The sequence below is a fragment of the Salmo salar genome, chromosome ssa04 (genome assembly GCF_905237065.1).
Source record: "Salmo salar chromosome ssa04, Ssal_v3.1, whole genome shotgun sequence".
In the NCBI taxonomy this organism is placed as follows: Eukaryota; Metazoa; Chordata; class Actinopteri; order Salmoniformes; family Salmonidae; genus Salmo; species Salmo salar.
The window spans coordinates 2,465,956-2,493,740 of record NC_059445.1 but is presented as its reverse complement, the minus strand read 5'-3'; the positions used below and the strand labels follow the sequence as shown (position 1 = coordinate 2,493,740).

Below are 27,785 nucleotides of genomic sequence, written 5' to 3'. Positions count from 1 at the left end.
AAAGTCTGTTCAAGGACATCTACACAGAGCTCTACATCACAGAGGGTGGAAGTGGAGGGCTCAATAATGAACATGAGGTTAGACAGATAGAGATGGCATCCAAGAAGCAAACCACACAAGAGACACCAATCAAATGCTACATCTTCAAGCCTTTACCTGGACAAGACAAACCTATCAGAACTGTGCTGACAAAAGGAATCGCTGGCATTGGAAAAACAGTCTCTGTGCAGAAGTTCCTCCTTGACTGGGCAGAGGGAAAAGCAAATCAGGACGTTCATTTCATGTTTCCTCTTCCTTTCCGTGATCTGAACCTGAAAAAGGACCAATACAGTCTGATGCAACTTCTTTCCCACTACTTCTCAGAGCTGAAAGAGATTGACAGCATTGAAGATGGTGAAACCAAAACTGTTTTCATTTTTGATGGTCTGGATGAGTGTCGACTTCCTCTAGACTTCAAAAACAATGAGAAGTGCTGTGATGTCACGAAGCCAACCTCAGTGGACGTGCTGCTGACAAACCTCATCGAGGGGAATCTGCTTCCATCTGCTCTCCTCTGGATAACCACACGACCTGCAGCAGCCAATCAGATCCCTCCTGAGTGTGTTGACCAGGTGACAGAGGTACGAGGGTTCAATGAGCGACAGAAGGAGGAGTACTTCAGGAAGAAAATCACAGATCAGAATCTGGCCAATGATATCATCAAACACATGAAGACATCAAGGAGCCTCCACATCATGTGCCACATGCCAGTCTTCTGTTGGATATCAGCCACTGTCCTTGAGATGATACTGAAAGAGGCAGAGAAGGATGAAGTCCCCAAAACTCTGACCCAGATGTACTCACACTTCATTCTCATCCAAATCACTTTGAAGAACAGGAAGTACAACAAATCCACAGAAACAAACCCAAAGGAACTGTCTCAGTCAGACAAAGAGATGATCCTGAAACTGGCCAAGCTGGCTTTCCAACAGCTGCAGAAGGGCAACCTGATCTTCTATGAGGAGGACCTGAGAGAGTGTGGCCTTGATGTCACAGAGGCATCAGAGTACTCAGCATTGTGTACAGAGATCTTTAAAGAAAAATCTGGGCTGTACCAAGAGAAGGTCTACAGCTTTGTGCATCTGAGCATTCAGGAGTTTCTAGCAGTAGTGCATGCTTTAGAATCATGTCTGGACAAGAAGGAAAATGTTTTCTCCTCCGCTAGTGGTGGTGAGGAGAAGGAGTCAATCCAGTTGTCTGACTTACACAGGAGAGCAGTGGACCAGGCCTTGAAGAGTGAGAATGAACACCTGGACCTGTTCCTCCGCTTCCTTCTGGGTCTATCACTGGAGTCCAATCAGAATCTGTTACGAGGCCTTCTGACACAGACAGGAAGTACAACACAGAGCAATAAGAAAACAGTTGAGAGAACAGTCAGGTACCTTTCAGACAAGATCGAGGAGGAATCCTCACCAGAAAGGATCATCAACTTGTTCCACTGTCTGAATGAACTTGGTGCCAACTCTCTAGTTGAAGACATGCAGACCTCCCTGCGATCAGGAACTCTTTCAGAAACAAGACTAAAACCTGACCAATGTTCAGCCCTGGCCTACCTGTTACTGATGTCAGAGGAGGTGCTGGAGGAGTTTGACCTGAAGACATACAACACATCAGAGGAAGGTTATCAGAGGTTGCTGCCAGTAGTGAAAACCTGCAAGAGAGCACTGTAAGTTCTGTTATTGAATTGATGTATACAGTCGTGGCCAAAAGTTTTGAGAATGACACAAATAGTAATTTTCACAAAGTCTGCTGCCTCAGTTTGAATGATGGCAATTTGCATATACTCCAGAATGTTATGAAGAGTGATCAGATGAATTGCAATTAATTGCAAAGTCCCTCATTGCCATGCAAATTAACTCAATCCCCCAAAAAAACATTTCCACTGCATTTCAGCCCCTGCCACAAAAGGACCAGCTGACATCATGTCAATGATTCTCTCGTTAACACAGGTGTGAGAGTTGACGAGGACAAGGCTGGAGATCACTCTGTCATGCTGATTGAGTTCAAATAACAGACTGGAATCTTCAAAAGGAGTGTGGTGCTTAGAATCATTGTTTTCCACTGTCAAATGGGGCGGCAGGGTAGCCTAGTGGTTGGAGTGTAGGACTACTAACTGAAAAGTTGCAAGTTTTAATTTAATATTTGAAATTAATATTTGTGTCGTTCTCAAAACTTTTGTCCACGACTGTACAGTATCATTATAATGAAGGATTTGTATATCTAACAGATTATCTCCTTTCTGCAGACTGAATGGCTGTGAACTCACATATGTATCCTGTGAGACTCTGTCTTCAGCTCTGCAGACACCAAACTCCCCCCTGAGAGAACTGGACCTCAGCTACAATGACCTGGGAGACAGAGGAGTGGAGCTGCTCTGTGTTGGACTAACCAGTCCACTCTACAACATACAGACACTAGTGTGAGCTTACTATCTTCAGTATTAGTTATTATGTGGATGTTTTAAACATGTGTTAATCATGTGCTCTTCTGCCCTCTAGTCTAGGTCAGTGTGGTCTGACAGAGGGTTGCTGTTCAGATCTGGCCTCAGTCCTGAGTTCACCCAACTCACAACTGAAACAACTGGAGCTGAGAGACAATGACCTGCAGGACTCAGGAGTTACACTGCTGTCTGCTGGACTGGAGGATCCAGACTGTAAACTACACACACTGAGGTGTGTGTGTGTGTGTGTGTGTGTGTGTGTGTGTGTGTGTGTGTGTGTGTGTGTGTGTGTGTGTGTGTGTGTGTGTGTGTGTGTGTGTGTGTGTGTGTGTGTGTTGCAAGCGTTCAAATTTGTCCTCTACTCCCCTCTAGTCTAGGTCAGTGTGGTCTGACAGAGGGTTGCTGTTCACATCTGGCCTCAGTCCTGAGTTCACCCAACTCACAACTGAAACAACTGGAGCTGAGAGACAATGACCTGCAGGACCCAGGAGTTACACTGCTGTCTGCTGGACTGGAGGATCCAGACTGTAAACTACACACACTGGGGTAAGTACAGCTGTTTCAGTCAGGTCTGTACTGAGCTGAGTTACACTGCTGTCTGCTGGACTGGAGGATCCAGACTGTAAATTACACACACTGGGGTAAGTACAGCTGTTTCAGTCAGGTCTGTACTGAGCTGAGTTACACTGCTGTCTGCTGGACTGGAGGATCCAGACTGTAAACTACACACACTGGGGGTAAGTACAGCTGTTTCAGTCAGGTCTGTACTGAGCTTAGTAAAACAAATACTCTGAAAATCTAATATTTCATCACAATGTTTGTTTCATGGACAATTGGATGGGTGACCTACAAGATGATTGACACCAGTACACCAACCTAGACAGCTGTTGTGTGTCTCTCTGTAGGCTGTCTGGCTGTCTGGTCACAGAGGAGGGCTGTGCTGCTCTGTCTTCAGCTCTGAGGTCAAACCCCTCCCACTTGAAAGAGCTGGACCTGATCTACAATCACCCAGGAGACTCTGCAGGGGGACTGCTTTCAGCTGCTCTGGTGGATCGCACATATAAACTGATGAAGCTGAAGTAAGTCACAATAGATGTCCTAATAGTGTGAGCTGCGTTTGTGTCATATGTACAGTCGTGGCCAAAGGTTTTGAGAATGACACAAATATTAATTTCCACAAAGTTTGCTGCTTCAGTGTCTTCAGATATTTTTGTCAGATGTTACTATGGAATACTGAAGTATAATTACAAGCATATCATAAGTGTCAAAGGCTTTTATTGACAATTACATGAAGTTGATGCAAAGAGTCAATATTTGCGGTATTGACCCTTCTTTTCAAGACCTCTGCAATCCGCCCTGGCATCCTGTCAATTAACTTCTGGGCCACATCCTGACTGATGGCAGCCCATTCTTGCATAATCAATGCTTGGAGTTTGTCAGAATTTGTGGGGTTTTGTTTGTCCACCGGCCTCTTGAGGATTGACCACACGTTCTCAATGTGATTCAGGTCTGGGGGAGTTTCCTGGCCATGGACCCAAAATATCGATGTTTTGTTCCCCGAGCCACTTAGTTATGACTTTTGCCTTATGGCAAGGTGCTCCATCATGCTGGAAAATGGCATTGCTCGTCACCAAACTGTTCCTGGATGGTTGGGAGAAGTTGCTCTCTGAGGATGTGTTGCTACCATTCTTGATTCATGTCTGTGTTCTTAGGCAAAATTGTGAGTGAGCCCACTCCCTTGGCTGAGAAGCAACCCCACACATGAATGGTCTCAGGATGTTTTACTGTTGGCATGACACAGGACTGATGGTAGCGCTCACCTTGTCTTCTCCGGACAAGCTTTTTTCCGGATGCCCCAAACAATCGGAAAGGGGATTCATCAGAGAAAATGACTTTACCCCAGTCCTCAGCAGTCCAATCTCTGTACGTTTTGCAGAATATCATTCTGTCCCTGATGTTTTTCCTTGAGAGAAGTGGCTTCTTTGCCGCCCTTCTTGACACAAGCCATCCTCCAAAAGTCTTCTCCTCACTGTGCGTGCAGATGCACTCACACCTGCCTGCTGCCATTCCTGAGCAAGCTCTGTACTAGTGGTGCCCTGATCCCGCAGCTGAATCAACTTTAGGAGACGGTCATGGTGCTTGCTGGACTTTCTTGGGCACCCTGAAGCCTTCTTCACAACAATTGAACTGCTCTCCTTGAAGTTCTTGATGATCCGATAAGTGGTTGATTTAGGTGCAATCTTCCTGGCAGCAATATCCTTGCCTGTGAAGCCCTTTTTGTGCAAAGCAATGATGACGGCACGTGTTTCCTTGCAGGTAACCATGGTTGACAGAGGAAGAACAATGACTCCAAGCACCACCCTCCTAAGCTTCCAGTCTGTTATTCGAACTCAATCAGCATGACAGAGTGATCTCCAGCCTTGTCCTTGTCAACACTCACACCTGTGTTAACGAGAGAATCACTGACATGATGTCTGCTGGTCCTTTTTTGGCAGGGCTGAAATGCAGTGGAAATGTTTTTTGGGGATGCAGTTCATTTGCATGGCAAAGAGGGACTTTGCAATTAATTGCAATTCATCTGATCACTCTTCATAATATTCTGGAGTATATGCAAATTGTCATCATACAAACTGAGGCAGCAGACTTTGTGAAAATTAAAATTAGTGTCAATCTCAAAAACTTTTGGCCACGACTGTAGTGTAGTAGGTTCAGTAACATGAGGACATGATGGTAGTATTAAGAGGAAGTTTACTCAGCAGGCTTAGCACTCCAACACAGCATACATCATCACCACATGAATACTATTGTTTTGCATCTCTGATATCCTGTTGGAATTGTAATCCGTTCTGTATGCAGTAGATAGGATATAATAATTGTATGTCTCTAGTAATGAATTGTACTCCGTTCTGTATGCAATAGGTGGGATAGAATACCTGTATGTCTCTAGTAATGAATTGTACTCCGTTCTGTATGCAGTGGGTGGGATAGAATACCTGTATGTCTCTAGTAATGAACTTGGATAGTGCACCAGAACACAACAATGTGGTTTAAATGTTGACTGCTTTATTAGGTCTTTTTCAGTCAATAACCTGTTTCTCCTACAGTGTGAATCATGGTGGAGAGTGCAGGCTGAAATCAGGGCTGAGGAAATGTAAGTCTCTTCAATCCTAATTAACTGCATAATCAGAAGCATAGTAACTAATCAATACTTGTTCTGTACCTACAAAACAACATTTTACATTCACATGTGGTTCGATTAAACTCTCCTGTTGTCTATAGATGCATGTCATCTCACCCTCGACCCAAATACAGCAAACCCACACGTGGTACTGTCTGAGGGGAACAGGAAGGTGACACGGGTGGAAGAGAGGCAGCATTATGAAGACCATCCAGACAAATTTGATTGTCTTCCCCAAGTTCTCTGCAGAGAAGGCTTATCTGGATCTCGTTATTACTGGGAGGTGGAGAGGGATGGTAGCATGGCTGTCGTTGGTGTGGTGTACAAAGGAATGAAGAGGAAGGGAAGGGGGGTTGACAGTGACATTGGAGCCAATAGGGAGTCCTGGTGTTTACTCTGCTCTCATAGTGGTTATTGCTTTTACCATCCTGGAGTCTGTAGCAGAGTCGTCCCTGGTCCTGTTTCTAACAGAGTTGGAGTGTATCTGGACTGGCCAGCTGGTACATTGTCCTTCTATAGTGTGTCCTCCTCTGGTACACTGACACACCTTTACAAGAACACACCACATTCACTGAACCCCTCATCCTGGGTTTGGGGTTTCCTCCTCCTCTTCCTCAGTGACCCTGTGTCAGATAGATGACCAACACATTCAGAGGTGAGTCATATAGCAATGTTTATCATTTGTTTTCCTCTGGAATCATTTCTATAATTACATTAGTAGTGGTGTGTTTTAATGTGTTCTGTTGGACCTACAGACAGTTAGATTAGTAGTAGTGGTGTGTTTTAATGTGTTCTGATGGACCTACAGACAGTTAGATTAGTAGTAGTGGTGTGTTTTAATGTGTTCTGTTGGACCTACAGACAGTTAGATTAGTAGTAGTGGTGTGTTTTAATGTGTTCTGTTGGACCTACAGACAGTTAGATTAGTAGTAGTGGTGTGTTTTAATGTGTTCTGTTGGACCTACAGACAGTTAGATTAGTAATAGTGGTGTGTTTTAATGTGTTCTGTTGGACCTACAGAAATGGACCTACAGACCATGGTGGAGAGTGTTGGATCAAGCCTGGACCTGAGAAACGTGAGTGTTAACTGATAATTGTTTTTAAATCAAAATATTTTTAAAGCGTTCATTATAGTTAAGTCCCAGGCAAGGAACACAATCATGATCTATTTGGTCAAAACAAACTTAAAGGTAGAGTCAGCGATATGACGTAGATGCTCAAACTAAACAGCATAGTGGGTCAATTTCTACAACAACTAAGAGCATTGTACCGCAAGGCTAAACTTCTCCGACTGTTTTGGTCCCGTGACTACCACTCTGTAAGAGAGTGAAGAGAACCCTTCCACATAGGCAGATACTGTGTGTGACTGTGTGAGAGAGAAGTCAGGCATCTTGCTCATCACAATATCTGTGGTGCTGCTTCGTACATCATAATTTATCTGACTCTACCTTTAAGCTCTCATCCTAGGATCTACCAGAAATCAGACCCCAACATCTACAAAACATGGACCAGAACGATGTTGTTTCCTGCTTCCACAAACATGAATTAATATAACACTAATGTCAGATTATGGTATGCTAATGAGTGTACATTCTGAGACTGTTGATCACTTATATTTATTTTTATTACAAGTCTATTTAATAATTATTAATTCATTATCACATGAGATTGTCTCATTTTAAATAACAACTACTTTTGACTTCAGGGATTCCTCAGAGCTGTAAGACTTGTGACCATGTTGAGGTAAGTCATAATGTCAATTTTTACTTTTACATACCTGCAGGAGTCAGGTACAGTCTCAAAGCCAGGTGTGTACTGACCAACCATTCATACTGGGATATAGACAGTCCTGTGTTCTGTTTGTAGTCATGCAGGATTTTAGCTGGTGTTATATTTTGTCATTAGACAGTTTAATTGATAAATCACCAGCATTCCATGTAACATTGAATACATACATTAGATTAGTTACTTTGGTTAATGGGCCAGTTTCCCAGACACAGATTAAGTCTAGTCCTGGACCTTAAAGAACTTTCTATTGAAACTTCCATTGAGCATGCTTTAAGTCCAGCACTAGACTCAAACGGTGTCCAGGAAACTGGCCCCATATATATTACTGACACGCTTGTCCTTGTTCAGGACTCCACACACTGGCTTCAGATTGAGCCCTTGACTTCCACTGTCCAGGGAGTGACAATGTTCAGGTAAAATAACTACTTTTAACATTTCATTCCACCTGCTAGTGTATTTCCCCATTACCTTTGGGAATAGTCTTCGATTCCAACCTCTCCATTTGACCATTGACCCTCTCTACCATATCTTATTGTTGCCCTCAGACACAGGACACCCAAAGGGAGAGTTATGAGTGCACAGTGTCTGGGCTCCGCTGGCTGTGTGAGAGAGATGTCATTCTGAAGTCCTGGCTAAATTCCCAATCTGGCCTTCAAACCATCATAGCTACCTAATCATCCCCAGCTTCCAATTGGCTCATTTATCCCCTCTCCTCTCTCCCCCTGCAACTCTTCCCCAGGTCGTTTGCTGTACAAAATAATCTCTTCTCTGTCAACTTTCCTGATAAAATAAAGGTTAAATCAATAACAATGGTGTTGACAAAATGGATTGCTCAGTGAGCTGCATGTTGTGTGAATTATGAGACTACATTGTTCTGACTACTACATTGCTCATTTTGTAGGCTGTTCAGGAACGGGAGAAAGATCAGGTGTCCCAAGGATATTCAGAATTTCTCCTGTCAAGTCCAAACAGGCCCTTAAAGCTGAACAGTTGGTTTGTGCTCAAGAATCCCCACTCCACTTCCATCTATCCAGAGGTGCAGTTTTAGCAGGCTGAGGACATGAATCTGTCATATTGTATATGAATAACTGGAATATCATTCTATTTCACTCTCTCTCTCTCTCTCTCTGTCTGTCTGTTGTCTCAATCGTTTGCACCATATGGCCTTCTACAGAAGATTCAGCTGTTACCTGCAGACACCACACCAAGCTGTTGTAAGATGATAATGGAAACACAGGGGTTGACATTGAGATGGAGTTAATCGGGGGAAGATGAGAGGACAGTATGGAAATCAGTGGTATCAAAAGGTAAGAAATACTAGACATAAACAGTATGTCAATCACAACGTCCTTTTCTAACAGATGCTATTAAAATGTTTTTATGATATTTTCTGTTGTTTGTTTTTCAGATGAATACAGCAAAGACTCTCATCCAATATGTAAGTTTGTTTTTGTGGACGAGGTTACAGAGCTAACGTCTCTTCAAGTTGTGATGAAGGACACTGATGAAGGTCTTCATGAGTCATGTTCAGTGGGGTGATGAAGGTCTTCATGAGTCATGTTCAGTGGGGTGATGAAGGTCTTCATGAGTCATGTTCAGTGGGGTGATGAAGGTCTTCATGAGTCATGTTCAGTGGGTGATGAAGGTCTTCATGAGTCGTGTTCAGTGGGGTGATGAAGGTCTTCGTGAGTCATGTTCAGTGGGGTGATGAAGGTCTTCACGAGTCATGTTCAGTGGGGTGATGAAGGTCTTCGTGAGTCATGTTCAGTGGGGTGATGAAGGTCTTCATGAGTCATGTTCAGTGGGGTGATGAATGTCTTCATGAGTCATGTTCAGTGGGGTGATGAAGGTCTTCATGAGTCGTGTTCAGTGGGGCGTAATGATATAGAACATTGACAGTTTTGCAGGGCTCTGTATTTCTATCTGCATCACATTTTATTGTGTTACAAAGTGGGATTAAAAGGAGATTTAATTGTAATTTTTGTAGACAATCTCCACAAAATACTGTGTAATGTCAAAGAACATACAGTTGAAGTCGGAGGTTTACAAAACACTTAGGTTGTGGTTGTGGCAAAATGGCTTAAGGACAACAAAGTCAAGGTATTGGAGTGGCCATCACAAAGCCCTGACCTCAATCCTATAGAAAAATTAGTGTGCAGAACTGAAAAAGCGTGTGCGAGCAAGGAGGCCTACAAACCTGACTCACTTACACCAGCTCTGTCAGGAGGAATGGGCCAAAATTCACCCAACTTATTGTGGGAAGCTTGGGAAGGATACCGAAACGTTTGACCCAAGTTAAACTATTTAAAGGCAATGCTACCAAATACTAATTGAGTGTATGTAAACGTCTGACCCACTGGGAATGTGATGAAAGAAATAAAAGCTGAAGTAAATAATTCCCTCTACGATTATTCTGACATTTCACATTCTTAAAATGAAATGGTGATCCTAACTGACCTAAGATAGAATTTCTACTAGGATTAAATCTCAGGAATTGTGAAAACTGAGTTTAAAGTGGTCCACTTTGACATTACAGAGTATTTTCAGTAGATTGTTGACAAAACATTACAATTAAATCCAATTTAATCCCACTACATAACACAATAGAGAAATCCAAGGGGTATGAATACTTTTGCAAGGCTCTGTATGTTATGTAGAATAGACAATCGTGTCAGTCAGGGTAGGTGTCAATCTCCAAATAAATCAGTAAATTTAAAAAAAATGTTGTTTTAAACTGACTGACTTGAATCTGAATGACTACAACCCTGGAGTCAGCTCTATACAAGAAATGACTATCAGGGGAATGATAACTGGGAGAGACTGTTAGATGTAGAAACAGCTGCTGTTCACCCTAAAGACATATTAATTTAATTCACCCCCTTTCAGCATTAACACTCCCTGGGATTCCTGCTGAGGAGTTTCTGAAGAAACACAGGGCTTTGAACTCATTCAGGAGTCAAAAAACCCAATGCCAATAGCAGATGATCTGTCGTCAAAGAGCATGATTGGTGATGAAGAGTACTCCAGAATAAAAGCTGAAACAACTGAACAGGACCGGAATGAGAGAACTACTGAATGCAGTCCTCCCTAAAGACCAGAAGTGACGGGAGCTTGTCTCAAAGCTCTCATTGAACATGAACGCCATCTTGTTAAGCACTTGAGTGAATCTAGGTAAGACAGTTTAATTTGATCCCTTCCTTGAATATGTGGAATGATTAAATATAGGGTCAAATAAAAAACATAGCTACCCAGATCAAAGAGAAAGTATTTTTCAGAATGGAAGCATGTTTTTGTGTTGCTGCCTGTAATAAATGACGTCTTATTATATTTGTATCATAGGACCATCATCACATCATTATCTCAGGTTATCATAGGACCATCATCACATCATTATCTCAGGCGTATCTCACTACTCATTCTTCTCCATACTTTCTGATCTCTCTCTTCCCTTCTCCTCCATCCTCTGTCTTGTAGCACCCTAATCTGAAGATGCTGAGGCCTGTCTCCTAGTCTGTGGACAAAGACACTTCTTCAACTAATCTGAAGATGCTGAGGCCTGTCTCCTAGTCTGTGGACAAAGACACTTAAATGATTGTAAAGGGGAAATGTTAATGTTTGCTATTCTTTTTTAACACATTTCTGTGTTTTATTAATTTGCTGTTCTATAAACCAATGTGTGTGTTCATCTAAGTGTCTGACTGTACAATCCTCACTATCAGTAGCTGTAATTTGGCATTAAGCCCAGATGTTGTTTTGAGAAGGAGATATCTCAGTTTCAAGGTCTCATCTTAGAGAGAAGAAGACTGGTGAGGTGTTGGTCTGTTAAAATGTTATGAACCAGTATTGGTCTGTTAAATGTTATGAACCAGTATTGGTCTGTTAACCTGTTAGGGCTAGGGGGCAGCATTGACACGTGGATAAAAAACATACCCGATTTAATCTGGTTTACCACTCCTACTCAGTAACTAGAATATGCATATACTTATTACATATGGATAGAAAACACCCTAAATTTTCTAAAACTGTTTGAATGGTGTCTGTGAGTAACTAACAGAACTCAAATGCTTGGAGGTCAAACCTGAGAGATTCCTTTGAAGTGGCCTGTCTGACCATTTCTGGAACTTCTTTGCCATCTCTATCATTTACTAAGGATCCTCTAACGTGACACCACGTCTTCCTGGCTCTCATAGCCCGGAAAGAGAATGTCGTCATTCCAGCCCCAGGCTGGAAACACACATTATCTTTTCTCAAAGTGGGCCCATCAGCTAGCTTATGCTGGTGACCCCGACCGCTTCGCTTTGGATTTTTTTCCTCTGTTTGCCGAAAAGGAGATTCCCTGCCGGATCATATACGCTTCCTCGAAATGACGTGAAAAATTGATTTTAAACAGTTGACATGCTTCGACGTAACGGCACTGGAATACTTTGGAATTTTATTGTCAGGAATTAGCATGGCCGTTACGACACTTACTCTATTTCGGATGGTAAGAACGCATCAAACTGCCACTATTCGGATATAACGATGGATTTTATTTTGGACCAAACCAACATTTGTTTTGAAGTAGACTTGTCCTGGGTATCTTCTGTCGAAGACAACAGGTAATGACATTTTTATAATAGTAAATATAATTATGGTGAGTGCTAAACAGTTGCCGGGTGTCTAAATAGCGAGCCCGTGACATGCCTGGGCTATGTACTTTCAGGAATATTGCAAAATGTGCTTTTTCACCAAAAGCTATTTTAAAATCGGACATATCGAGTGCATAGAGGAGTGTCTGTATCTATAATTCTTAAAATAATTGTTTATGCTTTTGTGAACGTTTATCGTGAGTAATTTAGTAAATGTTAGCGGAATTCCCGTAAGTTTGCGGGGGTATGTACTAATTCTGGAACGTCATGCTAATGTAAAAAGCTGGTTTTGATATAAATATGAACTTGATTGAACAAAACATGCATGTATTGTATAACTATAATCTCCTAGGGTTGTCATCTGATGAAAGATCATCAAAGGTGAGTGCTGCATTTAGCTGTCTTCTGGGTTTTGGTGACATTGGTATGCTGGCTTGAAAAATGGGTGTCTGATTATTTCTGGCTTGGTACTCTGCTGACATAATCTAATGTTTTTTTCTTTATAAGCCTTTTGAAATCGGACAGTGTGGTTAAGATTAACGAGGTCTTATCTTTTAAATGGAACTTGTAAAATAGTCATATGTTTGAGAAATGAAGAAATATGGATTTTGAAGATTTTGAAAATCGTCACAGGCTGGCAGTGGATGTTAATGTAGGTGGGAACGAATTCGTCCCGCCAGGTCCCATAGAGGTTAAATGTTATGAACCAGTATTGGTCTGTTAAATGTTGCGAACCAGTATTGGTCTGTTGTAAAATGTTATGAACCAGTATTGGTCCTAAGTTAAATGTGCTGGTGAACCAGTATTGGTCTGTTAAAATGTTATGAACCAGTATTGGTCGGTCCACATGAATGAAACAAAATGGTAAATGAGATTTTGCTTTCTGAATTGCTTTAAACTATGCAAATATAACTTGTCTGTGTATAGCGTATATAAAGACAACTGCTGGGTCTGACCAGGGAGAGCTCTTTGATGTATGACATGTGTTCTATTACATTGAGTTGGGTCTGACCAGGGAGAGCTCTTGATTGGACATATGTTATGGTACTGAGTTGGGTCTGACCAGGGAGAGCTCCTGGATTGACGTGTTCTATGGTATTGCATTGATTGGGTCTGACCAGGGAGAGATCCTGGTTGGAAGCATGTGGTTCTATGGTACATTGAGTTGGGTCTGACCAGGGACAGATCCTGATTGGACATGTGTGTTCTATGGTACATTGAGTTGGGTCTGACCAGGGAGAGATCCAAATTATTATGTGTTCTGGCTTTGAGTTGGGTCTGACCAGGAGAGATCCTGATTGACATGTAAGTTCTATGGTACATTGAGTTGAGTCTCCCAGGGAGAGATCCGGAATTTGGTTGGAACCCCTCTCCAGCTCGCTGACAATAAACAATGATTCATTTCAGATTGACTTGAATGTCTCTGTGTGAAAAGAATTTCCCACAACAGATTTTTGAAAACACAATTAAGGGAATGAACTGGGAATAATCTCTTGTCCTATGCGTTGATGGGAGAGGCTGATAGTCAGGCTAATCAAAGATACACACACCACCACGTTGACATCTTGACCAAAGACCTTCCTTAGATTCCTTATGGATTACAACTCACTCTGTCTAAAGGAAGTGGAGGAAAATGACCTACCAAAGAGGATCGCTGAGGCAGAGAAGGCACGTGACCCCACCGACATGGTGTTGAGAAAAGGAAATGAGTTACACCCAGGATGATCAACCTTCTTGGGGAGTTGACCCTGTCTTTGTTCACATAGCTTCAGATCAACAGGTTGTAGTCAACCCCTGGGTGTGGGGGAGACCAGGCAGAATATAGCAGGATGTTTCAACATGTTCTTACTGTCTGTTGTTTTAACCCCTGAGGGTAGACCAGGTAAAATAGACAGGCAGGATGGTTCAACATGGTCTTGCTGTCTGTTGCTTTAACCTGTTGGGGCTAGGGCAGTATTTGCACGTCGGATAAAAATCATACACGATTAAACTGGTTACTACTTCTGCTCAGAAACGAGAATATGCATATAATTAGTAGGATTTGGATAGAAAACACTAAATTTTCTAAAATTGTCGGATGGTGTTCGTGAGTACAATAGAACTCATATGGCAGGCCAAAAACCTGGAGAAGATTCCATACAGGAAGTGCCCTGTCTGACAATTTGTTCTCCTTCTCTGTGGCATTTCTATCGAACAATCTCGTGGATTGCATAACTGTACGAAACGTGAGGGACTTAGCGCCTGAGGCCATCTGTGCTTTGCCTTTGTCGGCAGGGCCCGGATCATGTTTCCCAACGTCCTATTCATCCTTTCACAGGACCCGCCTTCCCCATCGGATGGTGCACGGGCGTGGTGTGAGACTTGAACACCTGCAACACTCAACAGTTCGGGCGACAATTGCATAATCCACGAGACCACAGGCTTCTGCCCCTTTCCTGCTAATGTTTGGGAGGACGCCAAGACTGCCTGTTGACATAGCCCTTGGCTCATGCAGAGAACCCAGAAGTTGTCGACTATGACCAGTTTGTTCAGTTCTTGAGGAGAGATCTGAAAGAAGCCATGAATACAGCACAGGCATCTGCAGCGAAGCAGTTGGAAGAGGCATGCTGACCTTTTATGACAGAAGAGTCAGAGAGCACCAGTGGAGATTGGGGATCGAAAAGTTGCTGGCTAACAAGGAGCGAAAGCGGAATCTCGCCAGACCTTTGGGAGGATACTGTTCACCTTGTCACTGGATTGAATGCTGACAGTCACACTTTTAAGATTCAGAACAGCCCACTGGACAGGGAGAAGACGGCATCGCATCCCGATAATGCCAAATAACTTTCTTCCTCTTCCAAACTAGGCTGCCGTTGATGAGAACAGACATGTCTGGATTAACTTCTATGGCCAGGACGTATAGCGTCCCACCTCATTCAACAGCCAGTGGAATCGTGGCGAAACCAAATACCTCAAAAATGCAATAATTTCAATATTTCAAACATACGACTATTTTACACCATTTGAAAGATAAGACTTTCGCTAATCTAACCACATTGTCTGATTTCTCCAAAAGGCTTTGTTAAGGAAAGCAAAACATTAGATATATAAAGAAGAGCATATAGACAAATAACCACACACCCATTTTCTGCCAAGCATATGTCACAAAACCAAAAACACAGTTAACCTCTATGGATCCAAGGGACTAATTCGTCTCACCTACGTAATATCCACCGTGCCAGCCTGTATGCGATTTTCAAAATCTTCAAAATCCTATTACTTCAATTTCTCAAACATATGACTATTTTGCCAGCCATTTAAAGATAAGACTCTCGTTAATCTAACCACACTGTCCCGATTTCAAAAAGGCTTTACAACGAAAGCAAAACACATTAGGATTATGTCAACAGAGTACCGGGCCAGAAATAATCAGACACCCATTTTTCAAGCCAGCATATAATGTCACCAAAACCCAGAAGACAGCTAAATGCAGCACTCACCTTTGATGATCTTCATCAGATGACAACCCTAGGACATTATGTTATACAATACATGCATGTTTTGTTCAATCAAGTTCATATTTAGTATCAAAACCAGCTTCACATTAGCATGTGACGCTCAGGAACTAGCATACCCCCGCAAACCCACGGGGAATTCGCTTAACATTTTACTTAAATTACTCACGATAAACGTTTCACAAAAGTATAACAATTATTTTAAGAATTATAGATACAGACCTCCTCTATGCACTCCGATATGTCCGATTTTAAAATAGCTTTTGGTGAAAGCACACTTGCAATATTCTAAGCATATAGCCCAGCATCACGGGTTCGCTATTTAGACAATCTCGGCAAGTTTAGCACTCACCATAAATCATATTTACTATTATAAAATTGTTATTACCTTTTGTTGTCTTCTGCCAGAATGCACACCCAGGATGCCTACTTCAATAACAAATGTTGGTTTGGTCCAAAATAATCCATCAAGTTATATCCGAATAGCGTTGTTGTTCTGTATGCTCCAGACACTATCCTAAATCCAAAAACACAGTTAAATACAGCACTAACCTTTGATGATCTTCATCAGATGACACTCCTAGGACATTATGTTTATACAATACATGCATGTTTTGTTCAATCAAGTTCATATTTATATCAAAAAACAGCTATGGCGTCCCACCTAGCCCATAGAGGTTAACAGAGTCTGAGGACATGAATGACAGCCTTGTGGATTCAGCTGCCATGGACACTGCAGTGGATGATGATGCTGAGTAGAGAACAAGAGTGTGGGTGTCAGAGTTGCCTTCTGAAGGAACAGGTGACACAAGCCTGGAGGGTGATGTGCGATCCTTGGATGCTCAGGATATTCCACCTTTGGATTCTGTGGAAGACACACTGCAGCTGGAAGGTCTGCCTCGATCAGAGAGTCTTCAAGAATCTGACCGAGACCGTAACAGTGTAGTGAGTGAGCTAATTGACCAGTCTGCTTACGATATCCGTACTGACCTACCAAACTCGGACCATTCCCTTACCTGATCAGTTACGCACTGCCTGTGTTGACAGACTCCACTATCGCAACAGTACACAACACTGTTACCCCTTATGCAGTTGAAGGTACTCGGGGTTGTATTAGGTCAAGGGCAGGAAGACTATTTAGACCAGTGTCTAGACTGATTGAGATTATGAATCAGCAGAAAGTTAGCTCTTGAAGGTTAATATTTGAATAGAGAGGGTCAATGGTATTGACATCTTTTATTTGTTTTGTTTTTACATCATCGTGACCATGATTAGAGATGGCAGGATGGTAATGTGACGGATATGATAAAGCCTCACATGGTAGTTTATTTTATTACTTGGATGTTTTAAAGTCGCTGAGTGTACTTAACATGTAACAGTCATCTTTACCTATGAGAGCTAAGGGGATTGATCAACCACTTTTCACTCTAATTCTCAAGGAGAATAGTGTAATGACAAGAGTATTTAGTGACTGTTTTAAAGCCGGGTCTGCATCCTCGATATACACAGCTTTACCTTTTAGTTTTCTCTATTGGGTAGTATAAAAATATATCTTTTTTTTTTCTTCTCTGTGGATTATTCTGTACATATGTTGAGTGTATCTGTACCTGGTGTGTTTGCACAGTGTGGTTTTTGTATTTGTATTATTTTTTTCTTGAAATGCAATTCTTCAACCACTAGAAACGGTGCATATGTCTAACAGGGTTATATTGGTGATTCCCCTTGCCACTTTATTGTTAAGCCAATGGGTTTTTGGTTTTATTTTTGTCTTGCCTTCACCTACTCAACATGGCATCTTATTGGCTGGTTTGCGTAGCTTGCTTACGAGGGAGGATGTTTCAGTTAGAATCGTCCCAGTGAACAAGCACCAAACCAGCGGTAAGTTGTTGGTTGCAAAGCACTGTACGTCAAAAGTGATTTTTATACTCCCAAGTGATGATTTAAATGTACAATTTATATCAATTTGTTTGTAAATGTTATTCGAACATCACACATAAGATGCAGTGTTTTTTTGGTGAATATTTGTTGTGCATTTTGTTGTAGAGAATTCCAGCTAATGCTAGCTAGCAACTTACTGTGTCTGGTGGGGGGGGTGTCTGGTGGGGGGGTTGTATATTTTGTACAGTGCCTGAGTGCAGAGTTGGATGGTGAGCCGTGTTCTTATCAGAATAAAGCTCCATGACTGGTGCTACAAGTTGGAGTTCGTGTCGATGATTGATTGTACACAACGTCAGAAGAGTACTGTTACATATGCATGTTATAAAGTTAGCGGGAAGGAGAGTGTGTGTACGTCAATGTGTCTGTCTGTGTCTGCGCTTGTATGCGTGTGTCTGTCTGTCTTCACATATTTCTATATTTCTTAATTCCAATCTTTTACTTTTAGATTTGTGTGTATTGTTGTGTATTGTTAGATACAGCTGCACTGTTGAAGCTAGGAACACAAGCATTTCACTACACCCACAATAACATCTGCTAAATATGTGTATGTGACTGATAAAATTTGATTTAAATAATAGCAACCATACCCAAAGGCACAATATCCACAACCCAGGGAAGGTAGTGTAGGAAGGGAGCCGTTTTAAAATCGATACTCAAACTCACACGGGGCCCAAGGGCAGTACCGGGGCAGACTGCCCCTTCACACACAGTGCCCTGCCCTGGAATGTAGAGGCTGTGGGTTCTGAGTCAGGACCTTCCACTAGTGTCCACCCGGGGGTAGTGTAGTATAACTAATAAATGTAATAACAACCATACCCAAAGGCACAATATCCACAACCCAGGGAAGGTAGTGTAGGAGGGGAGCCGTTTTAAAATCGATACTTAAACTCACACGGGGCCAAAGGGCAGAATGAGCACAGAGATCGCGTAAGGGAGGCTCAGGGTGGCCCGGGTTCGCGTAGGGGAAGCCCCTGGAAATTGTCTCCACTTAGGACTTGATGATGACGGTTCTGTTTTATGTTGTTATACTCTGCCTTCCTGAATGTCTGTGCTATCCATGCCAGAGGTAATATAGTCTGTTGTGAAATACAGTGATGATATTGAAATGTGAAAATTAGGGGCTTCCCCTACAGGGGCTTCCCCTACAGAACCCGGGCCACCCTGAGCCTCCCCTACACGTCGCCTATACCCAAACGAGTGCACTCCAAGTGAAAGCTGGGCGCTCTGGTGTTTGCTACGCAAACTAAACCGAAATGTTTTGTACCCTGACATGTATCTATGTATGTGTATGTATACAATGTGCTTTGTTGAATAACACACAAACATACCAACCAGAATATCGTTATGTCTTTTATTTCCCATTTCAATATCATCACTGTATATCACAACAGACTATTACCTCTGGCATGGATAGCACAGAGATTCAGTAAGGCAGAGTATAACAATATAAAACACAACAGTAACCATTGCTGACAGTGCTATGTTGGAATCCCAGACGTTGGAGCATATGATCCCATGTGTCTTCATCAAGTCGTATATCCTCTGGGGTTCTTGACATTGAACTGTTATCATCTTGGTCAATGACCCAGTCAGTACAGCAGTGACAACGTGCCTTTCCTAGGGGTGACACATACAAACAATTCTTAACAAAGGACAACATAACACATTTCATGTTTACTGTGATTACAGTGTTTAAGAACTTACGTTCTTTAAGAACTTACGTGTTGACAGTACAGCTTTATATTTGTCCCATTGTCTGCAACAGTTGAACCCTTCCGTATTGTCCAGTCGTACCCTTTCACTAATGCCACTGTGTTACTCAAATGTTTATAGAAACTGAGTCCTGGTCTACTGTCAGTGTAGGTGACACTGTAGGTGTTGCTAACAAGACCCAAAGCATTTTTGTTTCCCAACAATGTATCCACATCTCCACACTCCATCATATTGACATTCGGTTCAACCCAGAGATTTTGCATCAAACATACTAACTTGGTTATGTAGCTGGTAGCCCTTTTAGGTTCAACCTCAATGCAGATAACTGTCAAATGTCTAGTACCTGTTCATATACCACTTTGTGATGTTATCCGTGATGAGGTTGATATGGTCCAGTGGGGTACAACACCATCGAATGACTATGGTAAGGTACAACATGGTAATAGTGCTGAATGTAATGGACGGACAGTGTAGCTGAGCTACACTTCTTATACACAGACGAGCACCACTTGTCTAACATGGATCATTATTTCACCCAATGGTGATGCTCCGTGGTTGTAGTATCCACCAATGCTCAGTCATCACAGCACAGCTGACCCCTCCGAACACAACACCAGTATACGACAGTGCAGGACTCCAACCTTGTCTAACCATCCAGGCCCTGTTAGGCATCTATGATTTGTAGTGTCCATTTATGCCTACGCCACCCGAAAACAGCTGACTCCTCCAACCAAAACTCCAGTATGACAGTGCAGGAGTCCAACCTTGTCTAACCATCCACAGACAATGAACTACTATATGTATGTGGTAGTAACAAACAGGGCTATGGTCAGACAGCTCATATTGATGGTGAGCGTTCGCCAGTTTGAAAAGGGTCGAAGTGCCATAGCCTGAAGCTATTGTCAGCTCTAGAACTGAGATTTAAATGTCAGTGTGGATTGAATTGAGATAAGTAGGTGAGCATTTACCTTCCTATATTATCTATAACACATAGACACAAAGGGGAACTCACGCTATGTGTCCTTGACACTATACCACAACATCAAATGACATATACTGTGTTAGAGTGATCAGACTACAATTACAGCAGGCCTTTACCTTATCATTGTTGATGTCCAATATCAAGGCCTAGGTACTAGTGTGAAGGTACCAAGCTATTGGGACCTAAAACTAGGTGTTGCCTGTGCCTCTGATACAGCAGGTTCTGAGGCTCATTCGAATGAAGGAAAGTGGTGCTGTGGAACCGCGGTGGCCCTAAGAAAACACTCATCCTATACAGAGGCAGTCTGTCGAGTAAGGAGGACAAGCCATGTCTGCCACTATAAGCAGCTTTCCTAATAACAGTACTTTCTAACACTCAGACATGGGTCTCAATAACAAAGATCTGTGCATATGGAGCATGGCCATGGTCCTAATAGTGGTTTTGCTGTCACTTATCTATGGCTTGTGTTACTTCTATGGGCTATGTGCAAGGAAGATAAGATACAGCAGCCTGCCTTTGATTTCGGTGTGATTCTATTATGTGCATCATGTCATGTTACTCAGTTTACCTGCTAATAAACAGTGACATGTGGTTTTGTGGTAGTGATCTTTATTGGTCAGCCAAACAAACAACACATGAACTATACAATGAAATAGGACATGTGTCTAGATAGTATATTATATTATATTAGTTACACAGCTGAAGTGATGAAGTGTGTTGCCTGGAGATGACCTAATGTCACATGTTGCAGAAGGGCTCCTCTGTCATTCTAGCTGGGTCCCGGTGTCACAGGCCCGTTGCGGATCTGTTCTGGTTCTATTCAGATGTAGAGGATGAGTAAGAAACAAACAGTAGAACCCAGTTTTATGTTTCTGATGTAGTTGTAGATGTAGCAAGGCTATGGTTTATATATATATACGGACTGGAGAGGTAGTTACCTTGTTCCACAACGCTAATCACAGAAGCCTCTGAGGCCTCCACGACATTACCGTCACACCAACAGTTCCCATTGTAGCTCATCCCGTCACAGGAGCACGTTGTGGGCACATACACGGTGTCATACTGTAGCGAATGAACACGCGAACATGGTGTGTAAATAAAGGACGATGGATGGCCTTCTGCTACAGGTCCTGTGAGTTATCAGAATCGCCAACCCAAAAACAATCATCAACGGAGCCCCTATCAAGGACATGTTCAGCCAATCGTCCTTGTTGCTAATCCACCAGTAACTACTACTGTAGTACTCCTCATAGTCGACCATTGTGACGGAGAGGTGGGTAACCGATCCGTTGATGTACTCTACTGTGTAGTGTACGGTTATCCACAGGTCACTAGCTAGAGGTAAATGTGTCTTAGCATATGACTTTCCTTTAACACTTCTTTCTTGGGTATCATCAAGAGGGAACGTGGTTACATTTGTATAGCACAATGAACAGACACAATGCACAGACTCAATAAACAACAAGTATCACTACATAACACTGGTATTGTGTTTATTTCACATACACAAACCATGGGTTACATATAATAGTTACATGACAGAGAATTAAACATGTCTCAGTGATGTGGAGAGCAGTCCAATGGGTTGTCACTGGTGATAATCACTCTGGGGTTCTGATAGGCTGGTTCTTGCCTCCTTCCGGTTGATGCTGAGGTTTAGTTCCAACACCAGGTCCATTTGCTCTATGTGTGTCAGGATCAGAGTCATCACATAGACTGCGTGGGTAAAGTGCCTAGAGACAATCTCATCTGCTAGGTCGTAAATATCTTTCATCTCAATGACACAATAGGGAATATGATTGTACCCCTTGACAATCTCCCATGACAGCAACAGTTTCACTCGCTTCACATCAGCGTGGCTGAGGTTGGACAGTGCGTTTTCCAATATTGAACGTAGGTTCGAAGCACGATAGATATCATGCTTCGCCAGCCCTTCAAGGCCGTGCGCTTCAATGTCAGTGATTTTAAACTCACAATGGTGCTTTTGGAGTATGCCGACGAGAAGAGTCCAGGCAACCTCGCTGCCAAAGTAGGAGTGCGTTATATTAATCAGAGTCTCGGGGTATTTCACATAGGTGTCTGATCTCTGCCTCTTAAGCATAAGGCGTAGTGTTTTTCTTAGTCCGCTATCTAGTGGCAGGTTTTTGTGGTCTTGTATTGCTGCCATGAGCTTCTGGAAGATGTCTTTGTTTCTCATGAGGTAGTTGGCCATCTTGAATTTATTAGTCAGCTCCATTTTGTGGCTCTACTCTGGTCTCTCTCTGATCTGTGGCGATGTGTAAGTGTATATGCCCTTTGTGACTGTGTGTATATATATGCTTTCTCCAAGGTCTATCAGATGGACAATGTATCTCGGATCACGGCTCATGTCTCCAAATAGGGCTGAATCAGCCAACCCACGATGTGTCTATGGGAGCTGTAATATTCAGTCCGGCATGAATCATCAACCAGGTCTATGACATCCGACCGGAGCCGACTCACCGACTCGTCTAAACAATCTGACCGGGTCTACCTTGTTCAACCTTGGCTGATGTCTCCAACCAGGACATTGTAGTCAAAGTGGATAAAGTCTACATATCCCAGAGATAGTTTCTATTTAACATTGTATACATCTCAACGTAGGTTCCTATACATTAGCCTCATCTGCAAGTCATGGCTGTACAGTCCTATCTGACGGAATGGGACCAATGTTGTCACTGTGACAACTTCAAGCATGTCACCTTGGATAGGTTTCTAGCCATCCCACACAGAGAGCTGAGGGATGACTACAGAACATCTTTTGCTACACAACATCAGAACCTGTGCAATACGCTACGAAAGGTGTTGGCGAAGAAACTACTGGTAGATCGGATGCAACGTACTCCACCTGCCCCAAGGACAGCACGACCCTTGGAAGTCGATAGCCTATCCTGCAAGATAAAGAGCCTATCATTAAGAGATTGAGTGGGAGTCAAGAGCAAAGCTTTGAACTGTTCTTCCTGTACCACAGCCCTAAGTGTCTCCAAGTGCAAGGAACGTGTCTCCGTGAAGGATCACCTGGGCGTCCCTGTGAGAGCAAAGAAAAGGAGACAAGGGGTGCGATTCCCGTTGAGAGCTGTGCACAGAGATGTGAAACGGGGAGTCTGAGTGTCCTGGTACAGACACACAGCCTACCCTAATACTGCTGACTCCTCTGACCAAATGCACCTGCATATGAGAGCACAGCCATCCAAACGAATCTACCCAATCCAGTCCATGTTAGGTATCTATGCTTTTTGTTAACCTCTTATGGCTAGGGGGCAGTATTTTCACGGCTGGATAAAAAACGTACCCGATTTAATCTGGTTACTAATCCTACCCAGTAACTACAATATGCATATACTTATTATATACTGCATATGAGAGCACAGCCATCCAAACGAATCTACCCTATCCATTCAATAAACTACTATATTTATGTAGTAGTAGTAGTAGTAGTAGTAGTAGTAGTAGTAGTAGTAGTAGTACACAGGCATATGGTCAGACTGTTGATATTAATGGCGATAATATATCAATTGGAAAGGACAGAAGTGTCACCACCTGAAGCTATTGCCAGACCTAGAACTGAGATTAAAATGTCAACCTAGACTCAATTGGTACAATTGCAAGTAGGTGACCACACAGCTTCCTATGTTACTTTACTTTATAATACATACACACAAAGGGGAAGGTTACGTTATGTGTCCTTGAATGAGTGATTCGAATACAAAATAAAGTATGCCTTTACCTTATAATTGTTTAGTCCAATATCTAGGTATAGGTACTAGTGTAACGTTACATGTGAAAACCTGGAAATGTTTTAGATCCTACAGTACAAAGGTATTCTGACCTAACACTATGTGCGGCCTGTGCCTCTAACACTTCAGGTTCGGAGGCTCATCATTTGAAGACGGAAAAGTGGTGCTGGTGAACCCTTGTACACATAACCAGGCCTCTATCCCATATAGAGGCAGGAGGACAGTCTCACCAGTAAGGAGGACCAGCCATGTCTGGTACTATAAGCAATGTTCCTAATAACAGTACTTTGTACCACTCAGACAAGAGCCTCACTGACACAGACCTGTGCATATGGAGCGTGGCTATGGTCCTAATAATGGTTGTGCTGTCACTTGTCTGCTGCTTGTGTTACATATATGTACTATGTGCAAGGAAGACAAGATACACCATACTGCCTTTGATTTCGGTGTGATTCTATTATGTGCATGTGATGTTACTCAGTTGACCTGCTAATAAACAGACACAAATGTGGTTGTTGTGGTAGTGTTCTTTATTTGTGGTCCGAACAAACAATACATCAAGTATACAATGAATAGGACATGTTTTGAAATAGTGTATTATATTGGTTACACAGCTGAAGTGTGTTCATGGACATAGCCTAATGTCACATTTCAGAAGGGCTACACATCCTCTTTCACTCTAGCTGGGTCCCGGTGTCACACGACCATCTCGATCTGTTCTGGTTCTATTCAGATGTACAGGTAGGAAGGAGTAAGAAACAGACAGTAAACCACAGTTGTATGTGTCAGGTGTAGCAAGGTAAGAGGCTATATGGGCCGGAGATATAGTTACCGTTGTCCACAACTGGAATCACAGAGGAGGCTGTAGCTTCCACGACATTGCCTTCATACCGGCAGGTCCCCTCGCATCTAATCTCATCACAGTAGCACGTTGTGGGGACATACACGGCGTCATACTGTAGCGAATGTACATGCGAACATGGTGTGTAAATAGGGGACGATGCCCGTTTGCTACAGGTCTCGTGAGTTATCAGCAGTGCTAACCCAAAAACAATCATCAACGGAGCCGCTATTAAGGAGATATTGAGCCAATCGTCCTTGTTGTAAATCCACCAGTAACTACTGTAGTACTCGTCATGGTTGAACATTGTGAAGGTGAGATTGTCCGAACACTGGATGTACTCTACTGTGTTGTCTACGGCTATACACAGGTCATTACCTAGAGGTACAGTGTGAGTGTTGGCAGATGTCTTTCCTTTAACACTTGTTTCTTGCGTATCATCAACATGAAATGTGGTTATATTTGTATAGCACAATGAAGACACAATAACCAATCACTATTGGTACATATGTCAGGTATGGGGTTTATTTCACATATACAAAAAGATGGGTTACATATACATTGACATGATACAGATAACACCTTTCTGTGCTGCGGAGAGCCGTACAATCTGTTGTCACCGGGCATCACTTTGGGTTCGGGCCACTCTGGTTCTTTGCCTCTTTTCAGTTGACGCCGAGGTTAGTTCCACGACAAGGTCCATTTGCTCTATATGTGTCAGGATCAGAGTCATCACATAGACTGCGTGTTGAAAGTGGATAGAGTAAATACTATCTGCTAGGTCGTAAATATCTTTCATCTCAATGACACCATAGGGAATATGATTGTACCCCTTGACAATCTCCCATGACAGCAACAGTTTCACTCGGTTCACATCAGCGTGGCTGAGGTTGACCAGTGTGGTTTCCAATGTTGAACGTAGGTTCGAATCACAATACATATCATGCTTAGCCAGCCCTTCAAGGCCGTGCGCTTCGATGTCAGTGACTCTGAATTCAACATGGTGCTTTCGGAGTGTGTCCACGATAAGAGTCCAGGCAACCTCACTGCCCAAGTAGGAGTACATTTTATTCATCAGAGTCTCGGGATATTTCACAAAGGTGTCTGACTTATTCCTCCTAAGCATAATGCGTAGTGATTCTCTTTGTGTACCTTCTAGAGGGGTGTTTCTGTGGTCTTGTATTGTGGCAACCAGCTTCTGGAACATGTCTTTGTTTCTCATGAGGTAGTTGGCCATTTTTAATTTATTAGTCAGCTCCATGTTGTTGATCTACTCTGGTGTCTCTCTGAGCTGTGGAGATGTGTAAGTGTATCTGCCCTATGTGACTGTATATATATATTATTTCACCAAGGTCTATCAGATGGAGAATACATCAAGGATCACGGCTCATATCACCAACCAGGGCTGAAGTGTCCTAGCCATGATGTGTCTATGGGATCTGTAATATCCGATCAGGGCTGACTCAGCAGCCAGGTCTAAGACATCCGATTGGGTCGAATCACCTAAGTGTCTAAGCACTCTGACCGGGGCTACTGTGGTCAACCGTGGCGGATGTCTCCAACCAGGACAATGTAGTGAAAGTGTATAAAGGCTACCTACCCCAAAGATAGTTTGTATTTAACATTGTACACATCTCAACATAGGTTCCTACACAATAGCCACATCTGCAAGACATGGCTGTACAGTCCTATCTGACAGAATGGGACCAATGTTGTCACAGTGACAACTTCAAGCATGTCACCTTGGATAGGTTTCTAGCCATCCCACACAGAGAGCTGAGGGATGACTACAGAACATCTTTTGCTACACAACATCAGAACCTGTGCAATACGCTACGAAAGGTGTTGGCGAAGAAACAATTTGTAGATCGGAGGCAATGCACTCCATCTGCCCCAAGGAAAAGACGACCCTTGGAAGTCGACAACTTGTCGTGCAAGATAAAGACCCTATCAATAAGGGATCGAGTGGGAGTCAAGAACCTAAGTTTCAACTGTTCTCCCCAAAGCACAACCCCAAGTGTCTCCAATTGCAAGGAACGTGTCTCGGTTAAGGATCGACTGGGTGTCTCGGTTAAGGATCGACTGGGTGTCTCGGTTAAGGATCGACTGGGTGTCTCGGTTAAGGATCGACTGGGTGTCTCGGTTAAGGATCGACTGGGTGTCTCGGTTAAGGATCGACTGGGTGTCCCTATGAAAGCAAGGAAAGGGAGACAAGAGGGACGAGTCCGGTTTAGACCGGTGCACAGGATCCGTAACGGGAACGCAGAGTCTCCAGATACCAGCAGGTCCACCCCTGGAAACTGCAGCTATCGAGCCAAAGGATATCGAGCCGACTTAAAGAAGGGCTATAATTACATGCATGCAGGTGAAGACAGATGCAAAGACAACACACAAACAGATCCTGATGCATGTACAGCGTTTAGCGCAAGTTTATTATCTCGTACAAGGATGGGTATACATTTCGGTATAGGGCAGTCACACAGGTTAAAACATTTCCATATCAAAGTAAAGACATTGGTATCATTTCATCACAAGATACCTATCTAGGGTATTGACAACAACCTTGGGTTCCTCCACTTTATACCTCAAGGTTGAATGCGTAGCTGACAGCACTGCTGAAGATGTACACGGTTCGTCTAACTGTGAGACAGAGACACTGTTACCCAGCCCCTCTAAATATCGTATAACGTAAGCATTTTTCGGCCCACGTACAGGCTGCTTCTTTATTAGATGGGAAGACATAACTGTTATCACATAGAAACAAAATATTCAGTTTCACCAGAGTACGTTGCAGATGCGCTACACCTTGCCCTTGCAGGGTTTTTGTCCAGTCGAGCATTAAAGTCCAATTCGGAATCGTTCTCGGACTGAGACCCCGTGTTCGCTTCTGACTGGCACTCTGACTTGGCAGCGGATGTAGGCTCAGAAGGATGGGTATGGTGATACTCTCCGCGGTCCTCCTGATCCGAACACTGGCGTTGAGTGGTGT

General features: G+C 42.9%; 1 protein-coding gene across 4 annotated transcripts; it reads left to right on the top strand.

The window, feature by feature from the left end:
* Nucleotides 1-140: 140 nt before the first annotated feature.
* LOC123742379 (NACHT, LRR and PYD domains-containing protein 12-like) lies at nt 141-8,461 on the top strand. Of its 4 annotated transcripts, none has more exons than XR_006769507.1 (11): nt 141-1,705; nt 2,285-2,458; nt 2,538-2,711; nt 2,852-3,025; nt 3,385-3,558; nt 5,584-5,630; nt 5,759-6,312; nt 6,678-6,733; nt 7,363-7,400; nt 7,794-7,858; nt 8,347-8,461. XR_006769507.1 is itself a non-coding variant. In XM_045716297.1 (7 exons), the coding sequence occupies exons 1-7, from the start codon at nt 282-284 to the stop codon at nt 6,295-6,297; spliced, it is 2,706 nt and encodes a 901-aa protein (XP_045572253.1). In that variant the 5' UTR covers nt 141-281; the 3' UTR covers nt 6,298-6,469. The 4 variants fall into 4 exon arrangements, 1 of the variants encoding a protein (XP_045572253.1); XR_006769508.1 differs by lacking the exon at nt 8,347-8,461 and adding an exon at nt 7,991-8,013; XR_006769509.1 differs by lacking the exon at nt 2,852-3,025.
* The last annotated feature ends 19,324 nt before the right edge of the window (nt 8,462-27,785 follow it).

Coding starts and splice junctions, on each gene's coding strand:
- LOC123742379 (XM_045716297.1), top strand. CDS start 282: ATGTTTCCTCTTCCTTTCCGTGATCTGAACCTGAAAAAGGACCAATAC. Junction 3,026..3,384: donor TGTAAACTACACACACTGGG/GTAAGTACAGCT, acceptor GTCTCTCTGTAG/GCTGTCTGGCTGTCTGGTCA. Junction 5,631..5,758: donor GAAATCAGGGCTGAGGAAAT/GTAAGTCTCTTC, acceptor TGTTGTCTATAG/ATGCATGTCATCTCACCCTC.